Consider the following 19607-nt stretch of genomic DNA (forward strand, 5'->3'; position numbering starts at 1 on the left):
CGATTCCACTGCGTTGCTGTTATATAAATATATATTACGTCATATCACACATTATGCGTTACATTTTTCCAGACAATAAAGTCAGTCGTTTTTAGTCAACGCGTCGTCCCGACATCTTCTGCCGTGTTGCGTCATGGCGTCGTCTGCTGATTCACATAGCTAAGACGTTCCAACTGGTCCTGTGCAAACCTTTCGCAGTCATCCAGTTCGGCTTCGTGACTCTGTTCGTGGCCGCATTCCCACTGGCGCCACTGTTCGCGCTGCTCAACAACATCGTGGAAATCCGCCTGGACGCCTACAAGTACACCTCGCAGATGCGCCGGCCGCTCGCCGAGAGGGTGCCAAACATTGGTGAGCAACGCCCAATGCCAGTTTTGTCGGGGGTGCTCGAATGCAACAATTTCGGAATCAAATCGAATACTAATAATTGAGAAAGACGAGCTTGGCCTATCAAACCGAATACAGAATATATTTTTTTCTTCTGGATGAAGTAAAATATTAAGGCTACAAGAAAAACCAAACGTCCAGTCAATTGAAAGAATCGTAAATGAGAAGCAGCTAAGCTGAATGTTTCAAATGTACCATCACGATCGTGGTTCGTTTTGTATTTCACCCCTTCCTTTTCGCTTTCACAAGAAGCGTTTTGTGCGTGTGACCAATGGTACATTTTTTTTCTTTTTCTGGGTGCAGGGGCATGGCAGGTCATCCTGAAAGGTGTTTCCACTTTCGCTGTCATCTGTAACGTAAGTGCGCCTCCCGTAGCATACGCAACGTGAATGAGATGTGTGTTAACTTGTAGTTGTGTGCACAGGAAAGTCTACTAAGCGTTCGCTCTGTGTGTGAAGCTAATCTTTCGAAAGTTCATTTAAAGCCTACGGCCGTTGACAGGACGTGCTCCCAGACACGTCCTTCATCAGAACTTCATTTATGAAACTTGGTGCTAGCACGATCTCAGTGTTCAAAACTACCTGAAGAAATGCTTCGGCGTGCACTTAGTAATTTCATTTTCGTAATTTAAATTACGTCGGCTACATTTGAATTCTGGGACATGTATTAGCGCGCGAGATGGTAGAAGAAATGTGGTTATCAAATAGCATATAGGGGGTAATTTTTCACTTGCGCACACGTTTTCTTTATTACGACACAGTAAAATACCTTGTTTAAGTATATTTGAATTCCAGCACTTCTCGTTTGACTCTGATTATCAACTTGCATCACTATGTTGAAACTTTTTCGAGCAAAAAGAGCCCAGCGTCACAAAAATACCAGAAAATTCGTGACAGCGGAATTTTAATAATTGCAATTATTCGGGAGAACTTATTTGAGAATTTGGGCATGAAGTTTCAATTAGAAACTTGCCAGTATACTTCAGGACAGTGCGAAAAAAAAGCGAGAAGATTAGAGAACACGGGTGCAGGCATGCACCAGCTTTATTTGAAGACACAAAGGCATAGCACCGTGTGAAGAGTCACAAACAGCCAAGTTCACTGGTCTGACAAAAAAAAAAGCTTATACTGGCAGCACACAGCCCATCACCTTGCGACAACTTACAGCAACACAGCCAAAACAATTCTTTTTAAACTCCAGCTAAACCTGTCTTTAGAATATAGATAAACACACGTGTCCACAGTAGCAGGTGACAGGGCAACGTGCCTTATTCCTTATACAGTCATGGCTGAACAGGAAGTTCTACACACTCTAGGGTATCGACAATGAAGAACACAAAAGCCTTCAACGACAGTCACATGCTAAGCGCTGTGACATGTCAATCAAAGACTGCGCTATTACTCATTGCCAAGCTTTCGCCATTGCAGAATGTAAGTACGTAAATGCGTGTGCTCAGCTTTCTATAACTGACGGCAGTGCCAGACCACAAAGCATAGCCAGTAAAAGAAGCATGTCTTGCAGGCAGCGACCATTCTTCCGGCAGACGCGAGAAGTTCTGAAACGAATTTCTCCCGGCATTCATCTCCTATTGGCGCTCTGAAGTCACGTGACAAATTGCCGGGAAAAACTGCCTGCAGGTGTGACAAAGAGCCTGCAGGTGTGCTTTAACCTAATCTAAACTAACCATCAAAGTGCCAGTAGGAGGTAAGGTGGGGGGCGAAAAATTTGTTTCAGAAATGTTTCCGGCTGGCTCGAGAATAGACGTTGCCTGTCTCGTAGGATTCATTACGCGTTGAGCTTTCATGTTCGTCTCCAAGCGTACAACTGTGCATGCCGTGCATGTGTACAAGTCGTGGTGGCGAAGGCAAATACATTGTGCGTCCTAGTTGGCTCCGCGCCTTCGACAGGGCAGGGCAAGTCGCCACGCATCAAGTGCAAGCACACCATCAAACTGGCCCGCGTTTGTTCTTGTTCAGATCGCTGTGTAATTTCTGTGGTCTCCCAGAACGGCTGGCTTCTGCTGAGCCTGCAAGTAGGCTCGGGTGCTGAAATTAATTGCGGGTTAAGGAACTCCAGTAGATCGAACCATATCAATCAGTGATCCGCCACTGTCGTGTGTGTCACAGCTTCCGTGTTACCTTACAACGCTGAACCCAGTAATTCTGCGAGAGTTTGATCTCCCATACTATTACGGAAACACAAAAAGAAGCTATACTCATAGCTAGGCTGCTACAGAAGGGTTGATATTTTTCTTGGTTTATCACCATGCAACGCGATAGCTTCTGCTCTAAATCTGGTGCCAAAGTCACGAAATAAAGGCAGAAACTTGAAGTGGTTTGCGCTACCAAACTGCCGACAATGGGCCGATTTCGATGCTCCCAACCTGATGGGGAACAATGCAGTCGTTTAGCACACATGAACAGGGTCAGTGAATGTGTTTTTAACTGTCCATTTCCATTTTGAATTCTTCGTTTGTTATGGTGCATCAAAGTGATCAAAGTGACACCGGCAGTGCGACAGCGACGGTCATCATAGGGCGCGCTTGAGACGTTCGCGGCTATTTCGTTATTCTGTCGCCAATTGCACTTCGCACCGTTTTGACGAGTTTTCAGAGGGCTGCAGGGACGATAATCTTGTTTATATCTGTGTTCAAAAGGCTCGGTAAATGTGTGTGCAACAGCTGACAAAAGGTTGAAAGGAAGAGCGTCAGTGGCCGCACATGGCCAACGATGTCAATAGATCCACTTACTGTGACTCGCGGGATTGTGCGTAACATAACTTGCGCCGGTGGCAAAGTGTTCCTGTATCGGGCGGGCGGGTCGCTGCATTTATGTTCGGTTCGGAAAACTTGACCATTCTTTAGAAAGTGTAGTGTCGTGCATTTCCTGTCGCGTCATTATCTGCCGTGAGGTTGCATGTTTTAAATTGCCGTTGGTGATCACAAGGCACCAGCGCACGCACGAAGTAGTTAAATCATGTTTTATTAATTTTTTCGCTGTACAACATGCGGGCATGTGCATATGCCAGGATTCAATGATGCTACAGAATGGAAAAAAAAATAGTTTTTTTTTATGGCTCCTGCTTTCGCTGTTCACGTCAGAGCGTGCGGTATGTTTCAGTGCTCCACCTCTGCAGGGTGAGCCACGGCAAAACAGCCGAAGAGTCACAAGGGCATTTATTGCACCTTTCATAGATCAATGCCTGCTAGCCGAGTCGCTATGCACAAGACATGCCGATGGGCGCGCGACAAATCTAGAAGTTCGATTCACCGCGACCGGATAGCGAGCGAATATGTTCGCCCTATGCTCGATCCCAACGCCTGGTCGTTCGCGCGTACGGTAACGCGAACGGTGGCGCGTTCGCGCAAGGCCTCGCGAGATGCTCTCGCAGACCCATGGATCGGCGCACGCGCGGCACGTCCGCGCTGCTTTCCGAAATCAAGACAAAGAGGGAGCGCCTCTCCCTTTTCGCGCCCAAGTAACCCCGCCCGTAGGCGGCGTTAGCAGCGCAACACTCGCGCCATCTCTCGTCCTGCGCCTCAACCAGACCGACTGCCGCGGGCATCACGCAGGCCACGCGGCAAAGCCGGACCGCAGGAGACGGGAGCCACGCGGGAAACATCAGGGGACGCGTGTGAAAGTCGTGCATCTCCACAACGTTCGTTAAATGCTACCGGCAACCGAGAGATTTTCGGCTAATACGCTGAGCCTGTGAGGTCACGCATTGGGCCGACTGTTTGAGGGGAAAAAGCGAAGTGGATGTTATCGTGCTGAATTGGCTTGCCAAGGCCGGCTGCCTGAGCCAATATCTTTCTTGTCGATACCCTATTCTCGACAACGTTTTTTTCATTGTTTGAACTCCTCTATCAACAACAACAACAACTCCTCTACCAATGCAAAAAAAAGGATAGGCAGGCTGGCAGGCAGCTGTAACGCGACAGAGAATGCGCGTTGTTATTGGTTTTCTGCACACGCCGCATTAACAACGCGCATTCTCTGACGCGTTACAGCTGCCTGCCAGCCTGCCTATCTTTTTTTTTGTATTGGTAGAGGAGTGCACACACTGAAAAATAATGTCGGGAAAACAGTGTCTAGTCTGCTTCACTTCCTTTTCACCGAAGTGCGCTGAGTAGGCCTACATACACCGAAAATAATTCAGTCTTTCGCTAGGCGTTCGCAGGTGCGAAAATCGTATCGTGACAGAGATCGGCGCATTCGAAACAGCAATGTGAAATTCGCATTCGCGGAAATCACAGCCACCAATAAAACGCAGCGCGAAATTCGCTCCGTGTGAAGCAGGCATCTGCCGACAGATGAGTGAAAAAATGAACGCTCCTAAGCACACTTCCCAGACACGTAAACTGGTTCACTTTTGCTCACTAGTGCTACTTTATTCGAGTAGAATATTCACGGCGCGAGTACAAACGCGCGACGCGCGCGTGTTCCAGGCGTTCCAGATCGCGTACACCAGCGATTTCATTCCCCGACTTGTGTACCGCGTCGCGTACAGCGGCGACTTCAGCATGCGCGGATTCGTCAACTTCAGCCTCTCGTCCTTCGACACGAGCGACTTCGACAACGAAACGCGGCCGGACAACGCGACGCTGGACGGAATTGTCGTCCGAGAGTGCAGGTAGGTTGTGTAGGCCGGGGAACGCGGACCCTTATTGGTCGGTCGGAGGTAACTCATAAGCCGGGCTTGAAACTGTAATAACTTAAATTGCTGATATCTTTTTTTGTTTGTGTGCCAAATGTAGGCGATGCTCCTGGGATGACCGTGGATCGAATTTATAACGAACACGAATTCAAACTCCGAGATGTGCCCACGTACCTTTGACTGGAGCGAAATGTATAATGGAACTGCCTTGCACTCATACCTTCGACAGCTGCGGGTGGTGGTTTAGCGGGGCTGAGTGCAGGTGGCGTTATATGTCGGTGCCATGATGCGATTTTGCGCGTGTAGATTGCATGTGACAGAGGTGGCGGTAGAGAGTCAAAAACAACGCACTTACATTAATTAACACTTATCACCGTAAATTATGCATTAGCGTGTCGTACCTGGCGTGGCAGCAGATGTATAAAGTAGTAGATGTTTTCATGGAGTTGAATGCAATTGCGTAGCGTCGTAAATAGTTGCGTAACTCCCAGTGGATCTTGCAGTCGTTCAGGCGTAGGATCTTGTACTTTGGGGGGGGGGGGGGTAATATAAAGGAAAACTGAAAACGCGCAGTGGCAGCGCTGGTCGTAATAGTCCCGTAATTTCCTTCGTTTATTTATGCTGCAGTTAAAAGCAGCCGCCTAATTGATGGTGCAGTAGGCTTCTTATAAAGCAAGTGTGAAAGCTTGGACAGGTTTTCTTGGCGCAAATCAAGTTCATGAACGTAAACGCATGTGCCCGACCGTGCTCTTCTGTCTTTACAACCGATTATCCTGCATTATACAAGAATCACCTCAGCGCTACGGTATATTACACAAGGTGGGCGAGAACTTTGCGCGCGCTCCCAGTTAGATTTCTTAGCGTTGCTGGCATCAGGCTCGGTGTTCTGGCGCCACTGGGAATAAGATCAGCTGCCCGGGGGAACGCACTGAACTTATTTTCAGTATTTTGTAACATATCGAGCAGCGCGGACATGTACAGAACTGCTACTGCTATTCTACTATTCTGCTATTGCACTACTGCTATTCGGAAGACGGAACCCATAGCACCATTCTGTGGAGCGCCCCCACGACCGGCGGCTCACGAGGTCTTGCGGCGCAGGCGCGTTTGTAGCGATTGGCAAAAGGCCTAAGAAGTGTTTTGCTTTGATGAGTTTGTCTATGGCCTCCGAGATCGGCGCGCGCGTTTCAGAGAAACGTGCGCGGGGGTCAATCTCGTCGAAGGCCATGGTTTGTCTGGCAAGACTTCACGAGGCGTCGGTGGTGGCGCTCCACGGAACTCTGCGACGGGCTCTCGTGTTCCCTATAGCATTGACCACGCCTGTATGTTAGCACGAAAGATACTGAAGCATTAAGATGAGGTTTTGCTGCATATGTTTTGGCTATCTAATGTTAAGACGCAAAGAAAAAAAATACTGATTTTGCGACAATCAATGCTAACATACGTTCGGTCACGTGAATTGTAAGCTCCGACACAGTGCCCGTGGTGGAACTCGGCCCTGGACTACAGGACTATACTGACAGACGGAATGCTGGTTTGATGAACACCAGTAGTTGGAAAGTGTGTAGCTCTTTAACTTTTGGTATGTCGGCGCCGCTGTGCAGTCTTGGGGGCCTTTTCTACCACGAGCACTATTTATCCGTTAATATTTAAAGCAACTGTACATTATTTCTTTTTGGGTGAGCCTTCTTTAGTCTCTAACCACTGTTCCAAAGCTATCGGTTAGCTCAAGACGCGCCTGTGTGTATTTCTGATATCCGGAATGTCGTCCCGGGTTCAATAGCAAGTTAGCGTCATATAATCAGATTTCGCGCGCTATGGCGTACATTCTCGACCACACATGAGCTCCCGAGATTCCTCTGTAGCACATGAGCGTTCCAATCTGATCAACCGATGCCTTGATCTGTAGATCAGATTCAGAGGAAGCGCTGTGTTGAGCGTAGCGATGGTTGTGCTTCGAATGTTACTTTCTTTTCCGGCACTAGCTTGCCTTATAGTGAGTTAGATTTGTGACTAACTCTTTCTGAGCTGCCTTGACCTTCACATCATTACTACACGGCAGTATAGACGTGCTTGATTTTCATCGAGTCAATACTCGGCAATGGACTGGGACTTTTTTTGCGTGTGCGTTTACACTTTTAACGCAATAATTTTATTCATAACTTTTTAACTTAGGAGGTTGTAAATGTCAGCAACCCTATATAACAGGAGGTCATAACAATAAAGGAAGTTGAAATGCTTATTAGTCAGCTTTCACGTCATGGCAGGGAAGAAAATTTCAGTAAAAATATCCTTATGATAATTAAAAGCCTATCCACTTGAAAACGTTCCATCTCAGTTTTCACTTTGCAAGCTGATACCGACTTGAAGGTGGTTCGTATCGTGGGCACTTGACACATGTGTCCAACCGTCGAACAAAGGGTTATTGCGAATGTTTCATTTCGGGAAGGCGTGTCATCCTCCTGCCCTTCACCCCAGTTCCCGACTACGCATGAGACGAAAGTACTGCGTAAATAGCGTCGTTAGCACGAGGTCTCGGGATCAAATCCCGGCCACGGTGGCCGCGTTTTGCCGGGGACGAAATACGAAGACACCCGTGTACTTAGATTTAGATGTCCGTTAAACAACCTCAGGTGGTCCAAGTTACCGGAATCCGCCAATACGGTGTGATTCATAATCCAGTTCTGGTTTTTGCACGTACAGCCCCATAATTCCACCAACACGTGAGGCTTACTCGAACTGCCAACATCCCTTAATGACGTCCTCGACAGTCACATAACTCTTGAATGCAAGTAAGTGTAAGGACTTTTGCGCGAGGCCTTTGAGTACGCGGGCACCCTTTTTGTCGTTCGTTACCTGCTTGTCTGCATTGCGCCTATATTATAAAGGCAGAACGGCAACATAATAGACAATATGGAAAACAGACAAATGCTGCATGCATTACTGCACAATATTCTTAAATAGTGGTCGTCTTTCACGCACGTGAATAAACCTGACAGGGTTTATTCACGGTTAGCTTTGACAACCAAATGCAAGTACTGTACACGTCATGCCCAAAGGTGTACCTGGCCCGGTGACCAGTAAATGTGGCGTGATATTGTGGGCAGCTTCGACCACAGCATGCTAAAAGACGACGACAAAGAAACCGTTCGCAGAATTATTGTGTCATGCCTTTTGCCCCAAAAAGCAAAACGAACTTGGTCATGCTTCCATCTTAATACCTAAGCACATCTTATCTCGATTTGCAGCTGCTGCTCTAGGCCATCAGTACGGAAAAAAATTGCAAGGGAAATAATAGAGGGTACCTCAACGAAACCAATAGGTGAAAATCAAAAGCCGTCCACGACAGCGTTTCTCGTGTACGCTGCGCAACGTTGGGAACAATTTTGCCCGGGCCTCCTATTTAGATACAGGAAAATTGAGAAATCGTCTTTCTCGGCGACTACAGCGCCAAATGTGATGAAGTTTGTTGCATTTAAAAGAACAATTTAAAATATAGTTACTGTTGCTTGCAAATGTTTGATTTAGGCCGTGATTTCTTTTAATAAAAATTGGAAGAAATCGTATATCATCAGAAAACGACATTACCTGTTCCTCCCCAATCAAAAAGTTTACCACAATTTCATCGACTGCTTCTAAAAGTACATCTAAATCGGACTAAATTGATATATTACACTTGACTCTAAAAAAACCACTCATTTGGGAATACAACTATAGCGAGACCATCGTAAACGATCTAACGAATTCACGTAGGATATAAATCAACATATCATATTTAACCGCTATGGATGCTCTCATGGATACAGTTTACAGAACTGCGATATCTATTCTGCGTGCAGACCTGTGACATTGTAAGCTTCGTGCTTCTCTTTATTTTTTTCAAGATTGCCAATTTTGGAAAATTCCTAATAAAACATCCGAAATTAATTCGTAATTTTGCTGCTCACATTCACTATAATGTAACAACCTCTTTCAACTGCAACGAATTTTATTAGAATTCGGCCAGTGGATATCTCAGAAATGCGTTTCTGCGTTTTACATGAATTGAATGGGCGACAATGGAGTCCTAGCCCGGTGACTTCCCAGCATTAAAACAAAGAGAAAAAGAAAAAAATGCCATGGCTGCCTTTAATAATAATAATATTTGGGGTTTTACGTGCCAAAACCACTTTCTGATTATGAGGCACGCCGTAGTGGAGGACTCCGGAAATTTTGACCACCTGGGGTTCTTTAACGTGCACCTAAATCTAAGCACAGGGGTGTTTTCGCATTTCGCCCCCATCGAAATGCGGCCGCCGTGGCCGGGATTCGATCCCGCGACCTCGTGCTCAGCAGCCCAACACCATAGCCACTGAGCAACCACGGCGGGTATGGCTGCCTTTCGGGAAGCCCCTGAAAAGGAGGGAATCACTCACCACTTGGTTTGCCTCGTCGCGGCCAAGTGTTGTTAGGATGACAAGTGTTTTCCAGCCGACGAGCGGCAACTCTTTATCAAGAAGAACACCGGCGGGACAAGCTTTGCGGTGAAGTTCAATGCGCAGGGATAGTTTTTTATTCGTTTACCTTTGTTTCGCTGACATCACTAGGTCACCGGGGGAAGTTTGAAACGTTTAATGTCACTACGCCATGCGGTGGCACTCCCGCGAACTAAATCCTGATGTCCAGAAAAGCTGAATATGGATCTGCTGCCTCTGTAAAATAAATCAGTTCTCAACAGAAACAAAAAACTGCGCCATGCTTGTCCAGGCCGCGTGGCGCTGTATGAAGCCCCGCCCCTATGAGCCTTGCCTTCATAAAAAAGAACAATGATAACAAGAAATCTGAAATATTCGAGTTTTCCAAGCTGTGTGTTAAGTCACAGATATGCACTGAGTACGAGTTTATATGTTTGTTTAAAGTCGCATTGCTTTCTTTATGCAGGTACCGGGGATACCGAGAGCCACCCGGTTCGGAAAACGAATACCAGCTCACCCTCACCTACTGGCACATATTCGCCGCCAGGCTTATCTTTGTCGTTCTGTTTGAGGTAAGCCCACACTCGTGAGCAAAGGTGTGTGAAGCTTTTTGTGAGGCATATGGAGTCAAAACACTAGTACACACGCACGCGCACACACACGCGCGTATCTCTTAAGGCGAGCTCCATCTGGTGGGGGTGCAAGGAACCCACCGGCGCGCACACTCCGCTGTGATTGGTTGGTCTATTCAGCCAATGAAAGGCCAGGCCGCAGCGCCCACGGTCACAAAACCCGCTGAGGGGCTAAACAAAGAAGAAAAAAAAAGTCCAATCGACCGATCTCAACACGTTCAGAGGTCGTGCACACCATCCCTGCCGGCGCCATGATGTATGTATACGAACTTGTTTTTCACTGTATTTTGGTTCAAGGCAACACTCACTGGAATGCCGAGTAGAATGAGGTTGATGAATTTCCCCAACGAATTATTAGGGGAGATAGGGGTGTATACGTCTCGTCTAACGACGAGGTTATCGTATTTTCACAGTTTAATCCCCTCTCCTTTAACCCCATAACCCGTGAAATAGAACGGTTTGTCACAAGAAAAAAAAAACGAAAACACAAATTTTCTTGAGCAACTTAAAGTACTATGTTGGGCGGGTTAGTGTGTAGCTAACAAAGGTAATGTGGCGTAACCAACATTACGTTTGTTAACAGTTCGTCTGCAGTCCGCTAAGGACTAAACCTACCGGTATCCATTGCAGCAGCGGTGGCATGTCGGAACTAGTTTTGAGATCGGTCTATTACTTGGTCACTTGGAATTGCGAATCCTACAGCCCTAGTTATGTTATGAAAATGCATTGTAATGTTTTTGTCACCTTCAGGTTTCTCACCTGTCTAGGTTGTCAAGAGATCGACTTTTTGGGATAGCAATAGACCGTCTATTTGTGATCCCCTGTGTCCACAGTGCACCGTAAAAAATTGGCTGAAGGCTTAGCTTGGTTAAGCCTGGAAGATTGCGAAAGCAATACCCTTGGCTGTGCCTTGGTTCGGCTGATGGTGTGGACATGGTTGCCGTTTGTTAAACTTATGGCTATACATCATCCGACGTAGCGCAAGGCAGCGCGCCTACCACTGCGAGGCGCCGAGCTGTAGCCCCATTTATCCTCCTAGCATGACGTCACACCAGCGAGCGCCCTCTGTCGGTAGCGCCGCAGCAGCGGCGCGCAAGGCTTCACCTCCACCATTGATGCCGCGAGCTGGGGCCCCATCTCTCGGTCTGGCGTGACGTCACACGGTCACGTGACGCGCAGCTGTGTAAGGAGGCGCCACGACCACCGATGTGCCGAAAGTGCGAGCAGTATTGCTTTCGCAATAAAATGTTTACACACCTATCGGCGTTTTCTTGTCGAAAGGGTAACACCCCTATCGCTAGGGCCTTCCAAAAAATTATAGAGGACGACAACGGAGCTCTAACTGGACGTGGTATGACAAAGGATGTAGTTGAAAACCATGTAATCATTCTTACAGCCTTGCGCACTCGGAAATATCCGACAGGACACTTTCACAAGGTGAGATATGAAGCTCTCCTGTCGGATATTTCTGTGCACCCAGGGCTGTCATAATAATTGCGTAGTTTTTAACTACGTCTTTTGTCATCGCACGTCTAGGCAGAGCTCCAAAGCTCCGTTGTCGGCCTCTATAAATTTTTGTAAGGCCTAAACGGCACACTCTTAATCAAATGTACACCTTTTGGGTCGTACCTTGCCGCACAGCAATAATCGTCATCAGCCTCGCTTGCGTTTTCTTTCTTGAAAGCGCTGCTCTCGGTACTTTCCTGTCGAAAATGCTCAGTCGTGCTGATAACGTGCATGGCGTTCGTGACTTGGAAGTACCGGGCTCGCGGCGTTAATTAAAGGAAGGAAGTGCGGACAAGATAGATGACGTTTATTGTGTGGCAAGATACGACCCAATAGGTGTAATATTGCTTAAAGGGACCCTGAAACGATTTTGGCGATTTTCTACAAACGTACTGAGTCGTTAGAGCAGGTCCTTCTGATCAATAATTGACACATCTAAGTGCTCTGCGTAAAGCGTGTAATTTATTATAAGGTTTTAAAAATGCACATCGCTGTCGATCGCAGCGCACTGCTCGGCGGAATTTTAAGCCGCCCCTACCCATATGATGCAAATAACCCATATTACGTCACATGGGCGAGCTATCTGATTGGCTGACCAGGGCGCGTGGTCGATAATTTTTCCAACTTTATGGTAAACAAATGATCTTCGTAATAGTTGGAATGTTAGTTAATTTGTTTTTATAAAAAGAAAGTAGCATAAAGAGAATGCACAAGAACAATTTTTCAGTACAACTTAAGCACTTCCGGCACACAGCAAGTGTCGTCTGCTTGTGTTACAACGTACTCCATTTTGACGAGAGCTCCGCGTCACAGTTGGTGTCAGTCTTTTCGCGAGCACTATGATTCGACTTTGTTGCCTTGTGGGCTGCAAACGTAGCGACTGGCAATATGTCAAGCTGCGACATCGTGTCCCTCTGCAAGGCAGCGTACGAGCGAACTGGCTGCTGCGCAGGATTTGCGCGTTTGTGGCCGTCACTTTACACCGGAAGATTACTAACGCAATAGCGTTTCGCGAGTCCCGTATTAAGGCAAACGTAAGCGCAAGGGGACAGGATCTGGCCGCTTGATTGTGCCGTAACGGCATGAGCCGAAATGAGCAGAAGGGCAAATGTGAATGGTCTGCACGGTGCAGCCACCTGGTGGCATAGAGCTCAACCATACACAGTAGCAGCAACGAAGCGTTTCCTTCTTTGCTGCTGGTGCGTACTTTTCGCAGGAGTGTAATCATCAACACGTTGTTTTTTTAAATGTTTAAAATGTTTTACACTTCGTTAGAGCAATATTAGCGCTTTGTTTGACTGGTTAAGCGCTGCGCCAACAAGTGTCTGGACCATGCAGACCGATCAGACCGCTCACGTACGTCTACGCCAAAGTTCCGTCATCAGCTTGAGTTTATGCCTCCAGTCATTTGCCGAAATGACCAGCTTGCCTGTGGTTAACGGAATACCAGACACGTTCGGCGCTACGACAGAATGCTCGCAACGCACGCTGCTTCGATAGCTCTCACTTGGGGTCGACAGCCAAGCAGCTAGCGGAGAGGTTTCGCGCGGGCGGGGGCGGTCTCCAAAACACCCGGAAGTCGACGATGTGACGTCGCATCGTGACGCAGGGCCAGTGAAGGCGGAGCTTAGCCCCGCTCGCTCGGCGGACGAGTTGAGGAGGAAAAGCATGGCTGGGGAGGAGGGTAACTTATAATCGCTTGTAGCTCCATTAATACGTAACGCTTCACTTAAATTGTGGTGCGAATGTTCTACTTAAGCTGTACCCTACGCGCCTACAAAATTTGTCCGAACCGTTTCAGGGGCCCTTTAAGAGCGTAGAATGTGTAGAGTGTGTGTTAGAGTGTGTAGAGTGCGACAAGAAAACAGCCTTAAGGGTGTAAACATGTTTACAGTGTACCCTGAAAAAATATCGCTAAGCGCGTTTACAGTGCGTTAACGCAAAATTGTGTGCATAGCACTGTTCCTCATTATGCAATTCCTGAATGCAGAAGCTGTGCTGATAGTACTCTGTACCACCATGACAGTCTTTCGGTGCATGATTAAACTGAGATCACGTGGACGAAAGTATAGACCGAGTGTGTCCCATTGTTCTAGTGTTATTTCTGCGCAGAAATTTTGCCAAAGCTTTGCATTTTAAGCTCGCCTAAATCTGTACCATGATGATAATGATGGTGATGATGATGAGATGACGATGATAGTGATAATCCATTGGCTTCCCTTTTGAAATAGGGCGGCGACAAAAGCAAGCACTTCTTTCGGTTAACTTGAAGAGCCGGCTGAGGACACGAAGTGGAATTTCAGCTAGAGTACTGTATGGGTCCGGACCCAGTGCTCTCCTAGGCCAGGCTCTGGTCGAAAGCCACGGCCTCGGTTTGGGCACAGACCCATTCGCTGATGGGCCTAGGTTGGGCCTTCGAGCATTCGTGGAAGCTTTGTACACGCTCGCATATCCAAGGCAGTCTGTGTGGTGCTTAAGTTACTGGTTGTAAAAACTGGCTCTTAATTATGTCTTAGCTTTACTAAAAGAGAAAAAAAGCGAAACAGCTATTCTAATTGTTTTCTTGTAAAGATTATTATTTTTAGTTTCAACAAAAAGCAAGCTTAAATTGTTGTCGGTAAGGAAACAAATTATATACTAATAACTGTTCTTGGTGCGATCTCATTGTTGGCGTTTTTGCGATCGCACTACTTTGTTGTTCTCAATGCGATTATTTTAGTGGAATTTCCTCATATTGCTTCTTTTCATTTATTGCACCACATTGATGATTGCCTTATTGTCGCTGCAGTACCCATGAATGGCTTCCACCTGAAGAGCATTGGCAATGTTATTTGTGGACGTTCAATTTATAAATGGGGTGTGCTTCGTTGCTGCCTCGACAGGGTTGGTGTGGCAGCCCATTTTATTCCTACAATATTTTCACCCTTAAGTTAGAATATAGGCGTTTGAACGTTCAGCTGGTTTTCACATGGCATAATTTTAAGCTCTTCTTGCTGCCAGAAGTGTTGAGAGAAACCATTATATTGCAACAGGAATTTGAAAGCAAAAGCAGGTGCGTGCGTGTAGTCGAAACTTTCTAATAACAAATCATATAGTGTCCTATTCGATTGGATCGTGGAACCGAATAGTCGCTATTCGTAAATGCGAATATTTTTCCAATACCTTTGGAATATTTCGAAACGTCAGCTGCATCCAAATAAACATAAAGATAGATCAGAAGTACGGTAAATGTTCATCCCAACGAGCATAGTACAGACATAAAACAGCAGAACTTGCATAGTGAAGCAGGCCACGTCGTATAGATAGCCATAGTTTACAGGCTCTACAACAATCATTCGCACACAATGAATAGTTTTGTGCATGCCAAGAATTTTTTTGCTTCTAATGCTCTATTTGTATTTTCAATAAACTTTATTTATTAAGATTTTATAAATATAAAATTTTAAATAATATAAATATAAAATATAAATTATAAATTATAAATATAAAATTATAAATAATAATAATATTATTATTATAATAGACTTTACAAATGTTAAAACTTAAACGCTGTTTTATGTAATTGTATAATAAAGGCTGTCCATTATTCCAAAATTAATAGAAGTTTATTTGATATTCGATCCGATTCCACACTATTCGATTTGTATTGGATTCGGGCTCAAGGATCACTCCTAGTTACTAAAGGCACGTTCATACCACCGCCGTCCGACTACAACTACATCGACGAGCACGCGCCCCGGGCACGTTGGATTACACCAATGGGGTATGTAGATAGGCTGGCTTAACGTAGAGATGAGCAGTGCGTTCAGCTGCAAAAAAGCTTCGTAGCCATGCCATGCAAAGCCACTCTCATGCAGGGTGCGAGAGTGGCCTAGCTGGTGCTCCATCTTGTTCCGCACTCTGTAACGATAGTGATCGCGCTCCGCTCCGTCGGCTGTGCCCGAAGCCAGGGCATCGTCCGGGCTTCCACTGCTGGCATTGTGCGCAGCAACATCAGCGCCACCCTCTGAGAAACTGTTTGCTTAGCACGGCGTGATGCATACACTGGTCTGAGTGGAAAGGACAGCAAACGTCAAGCTATGTTTAGCGCTGACCAAACGCCGGCACTTCTACCCAATTCTATGTCGGTCGCATCTCGTGCATCATTTATAGGCGACTCCGGTAAGGCGGGTTGCCGAAATTCCTTGTAGCGTTGTGGGACACTCCGTCTATTTGTTAGCACACTGCTATTGCTACGAATCAGCAGTGTTCCTGCATGCTGCGCGCGCCTTCTCACTTCCGCGTGTGGTTAGAACCATGGAGAAACGAACAAGTTAGGAGGGAGAATCGCGCAACGCGATTGAAGCCAAACTTGTCGGCCCAACACGTAATCGCAATTGAAAGTTCGCCGTTGGTTTTAGTGTTCCCGCTCTGCAGGCAGAGTCACGGCAGTGTGGTCGAACAGGCGGGCACCGAATAAAAAAAAATTACGACCATTCTACTCTGTGAAGATGGAATGGCAGCAAAAACACTTCCCTTTCGTTTGAGAGCTTTGACAGTCGTCAGATTTCGCTGCCATTCCATCTTCACAGAGTACAATGGTTGTCATTTGTTTGAAGTGCCTGATGATGGGAGTTGATGTGTTTGAAGGGATGATTTACTACAGACAGTCGGTGATGTTCGATTGAGACTCTTTATTTTGTCCGGGTAGTCATGATTGCTTTATGATCACTGTGATATACACTGAGTGGTTCGACTGGCACCCTAGAGAGGTTCTTGATTAGAATCTAATCAGTGCACATCCGGTGAAGCGTGGTAGGCATCATGGCGTAAGAGTAACATTGCACCATGTATTGAATCATTTCTTCTATGGATTAGAAATGTCCACGTTCAAGTCTCCGTTGATGATAACTGGTGTGCTATCATCTTTTCTAACCCACTGGAAATAACGTGTTCATATGTTCCTCGATGTCGGACTTGGAAGTAGCGGGTGAGATGTACACCGTGAAGACCACGATTCCTTGTTCCATTTGTATAGCGCAAACATCCGCACAGTCGGTGGCGTTTCTGTTCATCCCAAGATCGAACGGTTGCGCCTGAATGTCGTTCATTACGTATTTAGCAACACCTGCAGCGGACGACTCCGCCCGGCGATGCCACACGACTCAGGTGTAGCCGTTGAGCTGGACGAACGAGTCTTGCCACGTTTCCGAAAGACACAGGACGGGTATTTCGTTAAGGATTGCATCGCGATTGAGATCTTCCGTATGCAGATTCACTGAACGAATGTTCAATGCCGCAACTGAAATCGTATGCGGTTCTTGCGGCAGTGCTTGGCAAGTCTTGGTTTTCATAGGCAGGTAATGATTTTCCAAACGCTTGAATTCGTCTTGCAGAGCTGTGCCCTAGTTTTCGTCTGGATGGTGAAACGTGTGGTCTCCGTTCGCATTCATGAGGGAGAGGTGGTTCACGTCCGTGCAACAGCTCAGAGCCACGTACATAAAGCCCTCTTTGGGTCCCACGTGTGACAAGAATGGTGCAAGGGCGCGTCACAGGTTCCCGAGCCCAGAGGGGTATGTGCCATTGAGCTTGCACCCTTTCTCCACTATAACTAGGGTCGGCCCACATGATGATTTTTTATGTTGCCGGACGCCGAAAAATCTACGGAAGGTTAGTCATGTACAGCTTTCGCGGTAACTCTACTTGCATGGCCACAGCGAACCAAACGTTTCAGCAAATCTCGATTCTTGCTCCGTGATCTCGACGGACGAATGGACGTTTTGGGTCACCATTGAGCAAAGGTACTGGCCTCACAGAACGTTTGCTTGACAAAGCTGGCTGTGTGACGTAATGCCCTCCCCTAACTTTTTCGTTCCTCCATGGCTAGAACACCGTGCGAGGGATCTTTTACTCCTCCGGGTAAAACCGCCGCTTTCGTTTACAAGTGCTTATAATTATTGGTGTTTAGAACACATGGTGTATGTTGCTCCCATTACCGCAGACCATGTTCGTGACGTGAGTTCTGTCGGTCTTTTTTTTTTTTCAATGCTTTATTGTGACTGCCGTTTTTATTGTAATGTCCTTGGATGCACCAACTAAGCAAAAGCAGTTTTAAGGCATGTACGCTGAATTCCTCCGGCGGACCCGGGATAGGTCCATTTATACAGATGTTGAGCACGGGCTGGGCCTGGGCTTCAAACGGCGGGCTGGGCCCGGGCAACGAAAGGTGAGCCACATAGTGCTCCAGGTTCAGCACAGCACAGCTCAGTGGAGGCATCCTATATACCGAATACTTGCCGGATTACCGGAAGAAATGGCCCCGATGAGCTTAGGCTGCTGGCAATTTTTTGCGCCGCTATATTTTAAGAAAGCACGCAGCACTTGTGTTGCAGCGACCACCGACTGCTTATTGTATTTATCTGCTGCCATAAACGTGCGGAAAGTAAAGGTCAGAACCAATTTATCTGAGTTTCTCATTTTTCTAGCAAAATGTTTGTGAATTCTTTCATGTAAAATTACTTTATATCTTTGAATTAAAAGAACTGTTCATATATAAGCCCGTCTCTGGATTTTATTGCCTATTGCGTTCATATTGCCGTAACTAACGAAATATCGAATTCATAGGTCGTTTCCCCCTTATTCTTTTAGCTCAAAAATATTTTAGCATTATGGTTTGTTACAGCGTAACGAGGTGTCACCAGCGACTCTGCTGTTTAATGCGTCTAACTGGACAGGTCACGACGATCCATGTCCAGGAATATCGGACATTGCGTCTTACACAATTTGTTGAACTTCACCGCGATACACGAGCGTAACTCAACGGGCGGCATTCTCAAAAATTATATTTCAGAACGCCTACCGCGTTTCCACAAATTTTCCTTAGCAACGTCGCGAGGGCACTGTCTTCCGATACCACACCCACTTACGAAACTTATTCGACAGGGAGCACCAAGTGCTGACAAAGCACCGTAAATGCGTACGTTACGAAAAGGAAGTACCCTGACGACGTTGCTATTTGAAACTTGTAGCTCGGAGCATCTTATCAAACATATATATTTATTTCAAATTTCTGCCCTCCATTAAGTGAACTAGTGTATTGCGTAAGTTAAGGTAATCTATTGCGGCGAAGTCCAACTGATTCTCCAAGGGCCAATTTCAATATTTCCCAGGTATGACCTGGGAAATATTGACCTGACCTGAGTGTGTGCACTGATATTTGAAATCATTTTGCTGAAAAACTACGCGACTCGTTACCGTTCCGTTAGGTGCACGTGACCGTAGTGCCCACATCAACGTAGAATGTACAGTCCCGGAGAGAATATTATGGACCATGAAATCTAAGAAAAAGTTGAATATCTCCGCAACCTCACAACGCAATCTTGTATTTGCATTTCGGACCTCGACTAGAATATGCTAACTGGGCAGTTTTACTGGTTATTGCTACAGGCTGCTCGGGAACTGAACGTTTTCGGAGATCCCGTGGTCCATTTTATTCTGTCCGCGACTGTACATTTCGTTAAAATCCGAGCACCTAAAATAAATACTAGCTGTCGTCATTTTACACTCGCAATTGTTTTTGGTTATTATTTTTTTGCGCATGCGCAGCACGTGGTCTTTTTCATAACGGGTCTCGTGGCCGCTCTCATACCGGACGTGCCTCAGTCAGTGCAGCAGCGGATAAGGCGGGAACAGGTCGTGGCACAGAATCTGATCGCCGGCCTGCACAGCGACCAGCGCGCTCAGTCCCAGCAAGGATCCAGGAGTAGCTCCTCCAATGTCAGCAAGTGATCGTCACCAACTTCAGGACCATCGCTGCCAAGACTATCCCGCAATACAAGTGTGCTCATCTAAGAAGAAGTGGAGGAGTTCGCTTCGAACTGTTGTTCCTGAAGCAACATGCTCCGGTCATGCTGCAATGTCTCGGCGTAGACAATTTCGAAGAAACAAGCGTTTGAGGATTTATGCGTCAGAATAAATTAATGACACTGAGCCG

General features: G+C 46.5%; 1 protein-coding gene across 1 annotated transcript in view; it reads left to right on the top strand.

Moving 5' to 3' along the window:
• The window catches only part of LOC135912109 (anoctamin-5-like), a 70471-nt gene extending 50864 nt beyond the window's left edge, over positions 1-19607 (top strand). The window contains exons 23-27 of the mRNA XM_065444493.2: positions 199-351; positions 691-743; positions 4835-5019; positions 9964-10069; positions 19220-19607. Coding sequence (XP_065300565.1) covers positions 199-351; positions 691-743; positions 4835-5019; positions 9964-10069; positions 19220-19402 — 680 coding nt within the window. The 3' untranslated portion in view covers positions 19403-19607. The remainder of the gene's footprint in view (positions 1-198; positions 352-690; positions 744-4834; positions 5020-9963; positions 10070-19219) is intronic.

Source organism: Dermacentor albipictus, chromosome 10, assembly GCF_038994185.2.
Source record: "Dermacentor albipictus isolate Rhodes 1998 colony chromosome 10, USDA_Dalb.pri_finalv2, whole genome shotgun sequence".
In the NCBI taxonomy this organism is placed as follows: domain Eukaryota; kingdom Metazoa; phylum Arthropoda; class Arachnida; order Ixodida; family Ixodidae; genus Dermacentor; species Dermacentor albipictus.